The sequence below is a fragment of the Mesitornis unicolor genome, unplaced genomic scaffold (assembly GCF_000695765.1).
Source record: "Mesitornis unicolor isolate BGI_N332 unplaced genomic scaffold, ASM69576v1 scaffold26558, whole genome shotgun sequence".
NCBI classification, from domain to species: domain Eukaryota; kingdom Metazoa; phylum Chordata; class Aves; order Mesitornithiformes; family Mesitornithidae; genus Mesitornis; species Mesitornis unicolor.
In genome coordinates this window covers 3005-15058 of record NW_010204255.1, presented here as the reverse complement: position 1 = coordinate 15058, position 12054 = coordinate 3005, and the positions used below count along the sequence as shown (strand labels likewise).

General features: G+C 40.7%; 1 protein-coding gene across 1 annotated transcript in view; it reads right to left on the bottom strand.

The window, feature by feature from the left end:
- Positions 1-11545, bottom strand: part of ANXA13 (annexin A13) — a gene marked incomplete at its 5' end in the record, with an annotated part of 27211 nt that extends 15666 nt beyond the window's left edge. Inside the window, 2 exons of the mRNA XM_010191005.1 lie at positions 7044-7118; positions 11441-11545. Of these exons, the coding sequence (XP_010189307.1) occupies positions 7044-7118; positions 11441-11545 (180 nt within the window). The remainder of the gene's footprint in view (positions 1-7043; positions 7119-11440) is intronic.
- Positions 11546-12054: the final 509 nt, after the last annotated feature.

Here is a 12054-nt window from a genome sequence, read left to right as displayed (position 1 = left end):
AGGAATGCGGGTGCTGACCAGAGCAGCTGAGATGCAGGTCTAATAGCTAGGGGCAGAGCTCTAAAAAGGGCTGGATTGATCCAGGGATGCTGAGTGCCTACCCCAGTCTTCATTTTTGCCAAGTCCATTTTATTATATGCTTTATTTAGTGAATGTCTAAGTTCAAGCTTTTCTTCTAATTGCTGTTCTCATTTTTCTTTGGCTTAACAGAAATAAAAATTAAATCTCAAAATGTCAGCACATAGAAAGAGCTATGAGTGACTCAGCCACACTCTTTACAGCACTGACTCCTGCATATGAATGGAGTCTGGAATAAAATTTAGGGTAGTATTCAGTTGTCTAAGTGTAGATATCTGTTGCTGCTAGAGTTGGGCCAGGGTAAGCTGCCCTCTGCCTGTCAGATGAGTGGTGGGACCTGCATTTGCCAGCCCAATGCAGATGTCTCACATACCTGAGGGCACCACCAATGGTTACTGGAGGTGGGCAACAGAATCAGGCCACAGCTATTTCACCAGTTTTCTTATTCTTCACATATATTTAATTATGTTCACAAAAATGCACTGGGGAAAGCCGAAGTTTTAAAAAGAATGACATAAACCAGTTCCACGTGCAACAACCTGAGCTTTCCTTTCTATCAGCAGGTGAGCACCAGAAACTCCTCTGTATGGTTTCCAACAGTTTTACATCTCCTGTCTGACGGATCTTGGTGTGAACTGCAGCTGAAACAATTCCTCTGATGAGTGGAGGCATAATAGACCATCGCTATGGGGATTCTCTGATGTTCAGGGGGTTTCTGATATAGTCCCTCTCTGCTCAAGATTTTCAAGAAACATAACAGGCACCTAATAATTTCAAGACTAACACCCTACTGGTAAATTCTTCTAAAAATTTTCCAGTGAGTTCAAACATTTTTAGCTAGGGTAACAGATATCTACATAATGCAGTGTCATGCATCCCATTTCTTTAGGAAGCCAAGCCCCAAGCAATCCATAATGTCCTAAAGGTGAGCACAGAAATGCCAGAAAAACAAACAGACAAGCCAAAACAAACACCCATCACAGATCAGAAACTGTGGGACCTGATAAGATTTCTCAATTCTCACAGAGCACAGTCACTGAGTCACCAGTTCAAAGACTTTTGAGGAGCTTTGTTTCGAACTAATGAACCAGTTCTTCTCTAGCTCAGCACTGCAGAAGCTGTCAGGGCTGGTTTGGGCAGAGCTGATCTTGCTGTAGGCAACAGATAAATGAGCTGACATCTCAAGGTGCCTCCTAATTCTATGATTTTCTGCATTCTTCTTTTGTGTGAAGAGAAAAAATTATTTTCTCTGTCTACCAAGGAATGTCCCAAATCATCTAGTCACCACATTAGCATAATAAAAACAGCAATGAGTGTTCATCTCATTAGTTAAATTGTATCTAATATCCTACAATCAGGGAAGATAGCTTTTGGCAAATCAGCACCTACATGATTAATTTTTTATCAACATACATATACTCATGATTAATTATTTATCTTGGCAGAAGCCTTTAATAAGCTATAATGCAACTGGAATCCTAGGTTAACCAGACTAACAGTACTGAATAGAGGAAAAAAAACAAACCAAGGGCACATTGTCTTGATCTTGTGGTTTTAGTCTTATACATTACACATAGCCAGGAAAAGAGTCTGTTAGCAGAACAAACTCTGAGCTCTTACTCAAAGGGATGGTTACACAAACAGCCCAAATATCATCACTCATTTCTAAGCATTTCCTTGTGTTAAGAATAAAACACAAGAACAAAAATGGGAGTAGGCTGCTGTGTTTTCATTCTGATCTACTTCCAAAGACAGACTGAAAACCAATACTCAGATCTATTAGAACTGACATTTCCATTCATAACTAATTTTTTTACCGTGTCATAATGCTACCTTAGGCCCCTTTGAACTGGGTCAATTTTTGACACATAGCAGAAGGTATGAGCATAAGAGGAATAGTCACAGACTCCTACCCCTCTATAACGTATATTATTTTTTTAGGATAATGTCACCTTGTTTTAAACCCATGTATTCCTAATAGAAAATATATCTTCCTGCTTGTGTTGGTTAAAAACACAGTTGAGACTGGAATGAACATTGACAAAGAAAGGAGGAAAAGCCTTTGAGCAGCAGCATCCAACCTGCCTGACAAGTGACACACCTGCCTCCCCATGGCAAAGAGCCTGGAGACACGGATCACGCATCTCAGAGCTGTGCGTGGGGTGGCTCCTGGAACTGGCAGGCAGAGGATGACCCCTCCACTGGGACCCTCTGGCCTTGCTGTGGGATGTATGAGGGCCCTGGGGGAATCTGGCAATAGGGTTCAGTGACCTGTGCTTGCTTTCTGTGGTGGCGAGGCCCTGGGACACTGGTATGGCCTTGCTCCTGGCCATGTCAGCCAGTCTGGCACAGGGCTGCAAATGTTCCTGAGGGACAAAAGGGTGACTTGCTCAGAAAGCTCCAGATCATTAATCAGAAAGGGCAGAATAGCAGAAAAAGCCCATTTCATTTCAGTGCATAGGTACTTGCATGAGAAAGACTTCCAAATATTACGGCTCTTTCAGTATAGTGGAGAAGCAAAAGAAACAAACAGCAATTACTGGTAGGCAAGGATGGGTCTCATCTAGCTAGGTTCAGAGATGAAGATATTTCATCAGCAGCAGATGGTCGGTTCCCCATCCCCTATCACCCTTGCATCAAAGATGTTCTTCTACAAGCTTTTTCTGCAGTGAAATTCAAATAATTGGTTTCAATTATTTAGGTAGGAATTTACATGAAATATAAAGGCTTTCAGCATACAGGTCAGAGTAGATGGGTGCTAACACTGAAAACAAACAGAAGCAAACAGCCCTAGCATGTTGGCAGTGGGGTGGTATCAGCAAGCATCAGGGTTTGTTCTATGGCAATGAAAAGGTGGGGCTGATAAACACCTTTTTGACGTATGTCAATTGGCAAGCGCTACATTAAGGACTATGTGTGTTCTTTTGACTGTAAGGTTTCTTCCTCTGCTGTTTTGTAAAACATACCTGTCGTTTTTGTTTGCTTGAGTAATATTCTCAGTCAGCCTCAATACATAGCTGGGAAATTGCCATCTGCCTCCTTGACTGCTCAGAGAATGGTATCAGGGTCTCTGAATGCCACCTGCCATCTGCCAGGCAGGCTGTCACTCTCCCAAATCCTTACGGCTGGTTTAGGTCTAACAGCTGTATGACAGCAACACACACTGTCAGGGTAGCTTGTTGCTGACTGTTTGTTGCTATCAGGAACGAAACAGTTCCTATATGAACTATATTACAATGGATAACACAATGAATGTAGGTCATGTCGACTAGACTTCATTACTCAACAGCCTTTGCAATGATTCAGTGACTCCTTCCAAAATGAGAGGTGCGAATAACCTTATTTTCTGCATCTAAGACTAAAACTACAGTGCCAAGGAGATCCTAATAGAATTAGTCACATTTACTTTTTCCTATTACAAACAAGTAGCAACAGTGAAGGTAATTGCTCTGACAGTTATTTAAACTGCAAAATTAAAACCATCTATCTCCTACAATGTCCCTCCTGTTTCTAAATTGCTGTTAATAAATCATGTCATAATAGCTTATGGTTAATTTTTTATCCACTCAGTTTATTCATGCTCATCACCCTGACAGAGAAGTCCACAATTAAAAGAAAAAAATACATTTGTAAGGGGTCCTCTCATGGCTGAATTTTACACTGTCCAGTTTTAATGTGTCCACACCTTCTTGTGGCTGGTGGAGCTCCTTAACATAGCTTACTTTAAAAATCGGAGTTAGTTACCAGGGTACCATGCAGTGGGAATGCCAAAGTTGCAAAACTGCAGCTTTCATTTCTAGAAGGCTCAATTCATCAGCTTAAATACAGACACCCTTGAGATGTGCCAGAGCACCTGGCACCTGTATGGGGCTGGCAGGGGTGACACAGGGCTGACAGGGTCCTGACTCTCTTGGTGTGGCTGCTGAAACTGAGGCAGGAAAGGATGCTAGAAATCTCCAGAGACACCGTGCCTGTGTTTAGGCATGAGTCATGTCTCACATCCCTTCCTTTTAATACTTATCTTGCAAACGGAAGCCACCAAAAAATGGCAAACAAATGGCTTTATTCACTTAGGACAAACTTAGAATTCCAAGTTTGGAATAATTCTCTGTTATACTGGGGGTGGACTTGTTTGCTTTTATTTTATTGACCATAATGCCTGGTTGGAAAACACTTTGTATGCTGGGCCATTAGGGATAATAACTAAAATGATTGGAAACTGGAATATTCTGCCTCTTTTTCAGCTGAGACACCAAATTTATTACTTGCATACTGCTTCAGAGATGCAAGTGTTCTTATGTCTTATTAAAAATTTTACACTTGTTACCTCAGCTGAGACTTGTGATGAGTTCCGGTAACTTAACATTGATGGAACTGAAGTAAATTCTTGTGTATGCCATACATATACTGAAGTACACCTACACAGGGCTGAAACATGGACACAATCTTTGGGAACATCGTGCCTCTTTCATGTATTTTAAAGCTCAGTTATTTAAAAGAACTTGAAGGATGTTCTCATCAGGAAAGCCCCAAGATTACATGCTTCTCCTCTTGGTCCCTTCATTGTTTACAAAACAATCCTTTGCAAGATGCATTATCTGAACACCATCTATACATTTATAGGCACATAGAAGGGCTGTTACTATACAGACGTTTCAAGTTTAGAGTCCGACAAACCTACTGTGTCTACTGAATTTGGAGATTTCTACACCTAACTCCTTTCGACCTCACAGGGTGAAGGAAGTCTCAAGATGCTCCCAGGTCAGCTGAGTCACCTACAGCAGCAGTAATCAGTCCATTGCTTCAGTCAGTAGTCATGGTTACAGTAAAGGCAGAGTAATTTTTCTGGATAGTAACAGCAGAACTTGGTAGAATATACTAAAACTGTTGTATACAAAGAAAAGCATCAGAATCCAGATATTTTGGAATTACTTTTTTAAAAAAAAACAAACCATAATTGTTTGACCTTTTCACATCATGTAAAACATAAATGTAATGACCCTTTGATACTTCAGATGGGTTCTTTTTTTTTTTAACCACAAACACATAATAAATTTTTCATGGGTAGATGCTTGTTAACACCTACCACAGCTGCACAAGTCAGCCTCAGACCTAGAAAGAACAGCAAATATCCTGTGTAAGAGCAGACCAGGGAAACAAAAAGAATCTGCCACAGTGCTGAATGTCTGAACAAGAAAGTATTTCTGTCTTGTGCTGACTGTGGGCTTGTGGCCAGGGACCGAACAAGAATCGACTGTCACTGAATATTGGCCTGCCAGGGGAAGCAACAAATAGCAATTGTTGAGCTTTGTGATGAGATAATAAAGTCACGCTGCGGTAAGTAATACTTGTACTAAGGAAACATTTCTACAGGGATAGAAATGTCCATAGGCAACACAGACGTCCTTGTGATGCTTGTGAGCTTATCCCCAAGAAGACTCCTCAGGCAGATATGTCCTCTGGGTTACAGAATCACAGAATCTTAGAAGTTGGAAGGGACCTCGAAAGATCATCCAGTCCAGCCACTCTGCCAGAGCAGGATCACCTAGACCAGGTTGCAGAGGAACGTGTTCAGATGGGTTTTGAATGTCTCCAGAGAAGGAGACTCCACAACCTCTCTGGGCAGCCTGCTCCAGTGCTCTGTAACCCTTACAGTAAAAAAGTTTTTCCTCATATTCAGATTGAACCTCCTATGCTCCAGCTTGCTCCCACTGCCCCTTGTCCTGTCAACTTATACTTACTTTTTTACACTTACTTTTTTACCTTTGAGTTCTCAAACCATCTGGCCCATAGCAACCTTCCACCCCCTTCTTACATTATAGAGTCCTCCCTGGCAAAAGGTTTGGGCTGCTTTACAGTGAGAAGATGAAACTCAAGGGTGTCCCAGAGAATCTCAAGAAGTGGTTTCAATAAAAACCAAAGAATTTGCTGGGATTAATTCAAGTCACAAACATCACAGAGAACAACAGTAAAATACATAAAGAGTAATCTTGGATTCTTGAGAGACAGAAAGTTAAAAAACAATTACATAGTTTCACAAAAGTAAAAATCCATCAAACTTTTCATCAAAACAATTTCTGCTATTTCAAAAATGTCCCCAAAGCACCTTGCTTACAGCAAAGCAGCCACTCAGATTTTCAGGTGGATTGATTCTACTTGTGGTAATTTTGAAGGCAGCAGAAGTGCAGAAAAGTGCAGAAAAGCTTGATGCAAGACTGCAAACAGAGAAAATAATGACAGACTTTAAATCTCTAAGGATGTGCAGTCAAAAACTTTGTTTCATTGTAGAAAACAGGGACCAGATTGAGTTCAGAGAGCAAAAAGCATGCAGAAATATGCACATTTGGAGCTGTAGTGTTATATCATGTGCAGCTCCTCACTGAGAGCTCAGTTTCTCAGAGAAAGGTACACTTTAGAGCTGGTTGGAAATTTTTTGGTTGAAAGCATTTTTTTCAGTAAAATCTGTTACTTTTTTTCAAATTAGCATGTTCAGGAAGATATTAATTTTGATGAAAGCTTCATTTTAAAATGAGACATGTTGATATAGCTGAAAAGTTCCATTTTAAAATTCATGTAATGGAACTTTTCCTTTCAACAATGTTTTGCTTTCAGTGAAAACTTCATTTAATAATGACATTTTTTTAAAAAGTTTTAAAACCTAAATCAATTTAACCAAATAAAATACCTCATTTGACCCAGCTGATTAATTTGATATTTCTTCCAGAAGAATTTGAGTTATTAAAAAAAAATCACTTCTGAAATTTCAAAGCAGTCAAAATTTTGAAAGATGCAGCACTAAACAGAATGCAGCAACCCAGTTTCACCCAGCTTTCCAGTGCCAGTCTTGACCATGAAAGAGGAATTGCCTTTGTGCGCTGCAGTGCTTCCCACAGCCACCATAAACCATAGCAACATGTGCTGTAACACCACAGTGCCCCTTTCATCCTCATAAAATAAGTGCTTACTGGCTCCTCTGCTGCCAAACTGGTAGTCCCTATGGCTGGTTTCCGAATATCCTCAGCAAGACTGTAAGATTTGCTCTGAAGGTTTAAAAAACACAATACATCAAACACTCATGAGAAAGAACAAACTGCAGCTGCAAAGCTCTCATAAGGACACAGAATTTTCAAGCTGGTCCAGAAGTGGTTCTCTGAAACAGATACAGGCATTTCTCCAAGATTACCTGTAATTTCCTAGGGACAAACACAGAACAATGTAATTCCCAGTTGAGTCAAGGTTTGAATCAAGGGATTCTCTTCCAACATGAGCTCACACCTCTTTTGAAGCCTAGAGCACAACTCCAGTGTACTTCACCTACATCCAGGCTACCTTGCCTTGCATGGAGCTCGTTCAACTGCCAAACGTGTCTGAGAGGCAGTGCTGTGATCTCCTCACCATAGATAGACCTCAGCTGGCTGGTTTAAACCTAAATGCGATATGCTTGCTCTACACTGCATTCAGTGTGGTGTTCAGCGAAGGGCTCTCCAGGGTCAGGAACTACAGGAGATACCTGCCAACCACCCTGTGATGCGTGCTTGTGTAGACACACGGGGCTGTGTTGCAGGAGCTTTCTTGGCCTTGTTTCCTAAGCAAAGATTGGTTGCTGAACTGCTCACTTTTCTCCCCTTAGCAAGCAGCCAGGCTAGAAAAGGAGGGTGTGGAGATGGAATCATCCACCCTTGCACAGGGAGACAAAAAGCTCCTTGGGTCAGTAGCTGGAGCTTTGCACAAATGGTACAAATTTGCTCAGTCTGGCAAAGAAAACGTCCTGGAGAGATGGTCCAAAAGCAGCAGATGCTCGGCATCTCTCAAGGCCTTGCTGAATATGAATTAAAAAAATACTCACATAATAATATGAATCTTAGAGAAACTAATGTAACATTAGCTTGTATCAGCAAACAGGCTGTCTTCTATTGACACATGCTGAAAAACTACAGGTTTTCAGAATTCAAGGAGAAAATATGCTGCAGAATAAACACTGCCTTTTACCCGTTAGTTTTAAAACTGGAGCTAAAAACTCCCAACTTCTTCAGCACAAGCTACCTAATTTTCAGAAGCACTAATCATTCACAGCTACCACACAAACTTTTGACAATCAGGTTGTTTTGAGGTTAAATATCTTTAGCAGATATAGATATTTACTATTAAACATCTAAATGTTAGCCAAAATTGTCTCAGTCAAAACTCATGATACTTTGACATAGTAAATCCTGACACTTGGAGTTTAATCAGGCCCTTCTGTGAGCACCACACTTTGAGACTACTCCTGACCCTACTGTTCAGTGATAAACTTAGACAAATGTTGATAGAGTTGGCCTTTGGGACAGGAAGTTTTTCATTCATCTTTAGGGAATTATTTTAGTGTTCAGAATGTTCCAACACAAATTTGCTAAACTAATATTAGTTTTCCCATGACATCCTACACGTCATTTTTTTCCTTAAAATTAAAGTGCTGCCCTTTTAAACTAAGCCATAATGAACATTAAACCAATCAGAACCTGTGTGTTATATTTTCATTATTAATATACTGCAGTTAAGTGACATTACCAGCTACATACAACTTCCCACTCACAATTAAAGTAGACTCAGAGGTTAAATTTTTGTTTGCAGCTTTATTAATATGATTTAAAGTGAAAATGCATAAAAATAAAAACAGGAAAGTGCTGCATTTTGACAATCCAAATTAAATAACTACTTACATGTGAACTGCCCATTTTTGCTCAGTCTGAGTGTGGAGGATGCAGCTCTTGTGCTCTGCAATGAAACAAGCATTCAGATGGAATAGTCAGCTTTTACTACAGCAGGTAAATCCTACCCAACCCTGGGTTAATCAATAACTTCTGACATTATTTAAATTCTAGTCATTTCAAGGTGGGGCGTATTCATCATTACATGGTGGCTTTATTATCCCTACTATCACATCCTGTTGGGTCATGAAGCTGGCTGGTTTCTCCAAAGAAAATCAGGATTTCACAATATAAGCTTAGAGATTATACATACTCATTTATCTAATTGTTATCATAATAATTTAAAACACATAGTGATGGTAGCAACCAACATGAGCTTTGCAAACATTTTAGAAGGAAGGATGACTCCTTTTAAGAGTTTATATCAGATCTTATGGGATTTAGTGGTATTTAATTTGTGATTGAGAATCCTCACCTCCTACAAAATACTTTTATCAGAAACTCATTGCTCTTATTTGGTTTATGTGGCAAGGTTTTGGTAGTGGGGGGGTTGCAGGGATGGCTTCTGTGAGAAGGGACCAGGCGTTGCCCCCATGCTGGACAGCCAGTGCCGGCTGACTCCAGAATAGACCCACCACTGGACAAAGCTGAGCCCCAGCAGAGACACTGGTGGTGCCTCCGTGATAACATATTTAAGAAAGAGTAAAAAATACTGCACAGCAGCTGTGAGAGAGGAATGAGAAAAATGTAAGAAAGACCCCTGCAGACACCAAGGTCAGTGAGGAAGGAGAGGGAGGAGGTGCTCACTCAAAGTTTTGTGGACTGACTGCAACCTCCATTCTCCATCCCCCTGAGCTGCTCAAGCGGAGGAGGTAGAAAAATTTGGAATTAATTTGAAAGAATGAAGTTGAGCCGGGGAAGAATCTGTGGGAGGAAGGTGTTTTCAGTTTTGTCTTTGTTTCTCACTATTCTACTCTATTTTTAATTGCCAATAAAGTAAATTAATTTCCCCAAGTCAAGCTGGTTTTGCCCGTGGCAGGAACTGGTGAACAATCTCCCTGTCTTTATCTCAACCCATGAGCTTTTTCATCTTATCTTCTCCCTCTGTCCTTTTGAGGAGGGGCAGTGAGAAAGCAGCTGGGTGGGCATCTGGCAGCCAGCCAAGGTCCTGCTTTAGACTTCAGGTAGGACACCCAGAGAAAAATAAATGAAGAAAACAAGTATATTTGAATTTATAGCAGTTTAGCAGAAAACAAAAATATCTATGTGATTATCAAAACAGTAAGTAAATCACTGTGTTACTGGAAGTGCATTTTGGTTTTACATGGTTTGACAGACAGTACTTTCCTGCAAAGACCTTATCACCATTCAAACACACTTAAAAATAAACGATCAGCTTTGATTATGGTGTTCAAACACATGCAATGTAAATATTAAATGCAAGTATGAAGAATTTTATCCAGAATTCAATGCTTTTTGGTAACATACTGTCTCAAAGACATCTTCAAAGCCTTTACTGAGCTGGGAACTACTCACTTCTTTCATAATATTTTTGGGAATAAAGCCGTCTCAACTCACATTAAAGGAAATACTGAAGTTGAAGAGAAAGCAACTGCAGAATTTCTCTGGAATCTGTCAGGTCAGAGGGCACTCATAATCTCAAATACAGACTGGTAACCCTACTGCTTTTAGTGGCTGTGAGTGAAATACAGCAGCCAAGAAGGCACAACTCATTAAGGAGTTAAAACAGACAGCAGATTGAGTCATACTATATCATGTTGTGCATGCAAATGATCCATCTAAACACACAAATAGGGTATCAGTAGGAAAACTACGTGCTACTCCCACTGATCAATTTGGTTGACATAGCTTATATACTGGGAATTTAAAAGTTTGGATAATCAACAAAAATTAAGGATTCTATGGTACTTTTCAGCTTTGTAAATAACAGGACTGACTCCCTGCAGAAGAGCTGAGGACTGTACTCCTGTAGGCGAGATAGCCCAGGCAATGAAATAGAGGCATCACTTGGTATCCAGTGAATGCAGTCTGCCTTCACCAATTTCTTCCTCATTTTGCTAGCAGGATGGAAACTGAGGGGTGGGTATTATGCCATGGCAAGATCAAGCAGGCTGGATGCAGAGGACAGGAAGGCACTAAGGGCTTATCAAAAGGTACCTATAAATGTTCTCCTTTGAAAGGTGTAGTGGAGAGAATTTGAAAAGGTGAAAATGAGATGAAATATTATCCCAGGTAAAGAACACCATACACTGCAGTGGATAACTTGACTGACAACACTGCCACTCTGGAGATCATTGCTAGGACCACCAAGCGAGTCTTTGCTCTAAATGTAGCCACAGAATTGGTAAAAGCCGAAGGGCCTTAACTGAGGCTAAATGGAAGAGGCAATTAAAATCTTCAGCCAAGTGAAGTGAAATAATGAAAGACCAAGGTGGTAACAGGTAAGAAGGAAGTGAAGCTGAGCTTTGCACTTTTTGCAGAGGATATTTGTGGTAGCAGCATGCCCATATCACTGGGCAGCAGGATGGCGTTTCCTCTGTCTGCAAGAAGAGGCAGAGCTTTTGCTGGAGTGACAGGCACCAGGATTTCTGTGTGACAGAGGAACATGGCCTTTGGAATATACCAGAGTCAACAGAATTAATGCCTTCACCAACCTTGACCGCAGCATTGGTATGAGCCATGAAACGGCTCTTACAGTGGTAGTTGTGCCTGGCATTACTGTTCAAGTCTGCTGACCTCTGGTGAACCTGTGTGAGAATCTGCAGAAAGTAAAGACAACCACAAGAATTCAGACCAGTATTGGGAGATTTATCCAGACCAGACAAAAAGGGCAGTGGGTTGACCAGCGACTGATCAGGCACTATCAGGGATCAAAAGATTTTCAGACAGGTTTACCAAGACATTCACTAACAGGGATAAGCTGCAGGAAGGATGTAAGCTTTCAAATGTTCACCTTGGAAAGGAATTTAAGAGTTTCAAAACTGGGGTGGACACCCTAAATAAACAATTCAACCTACCAACAAACTCGGCTAAAACCAGACATTTGCAATGAATTTGTGTCCAGCTGGAAGTCAGCGTCCTTGAAGGAAGTCACTGTCCCATTCCTGGATATGCAGAACCCATTATTTCTGAGGAAAGAATTCCCTGGAAACTATTTGGTCTTGAGATCCGATCAACAGTTGTCAATTTGAATAAGCAGCTCTGAGGAGAAAGAGACAAGAGTCATCTTGGAGAGCAGATATTCTTCATGCATTGGTGAAGGTCGCAG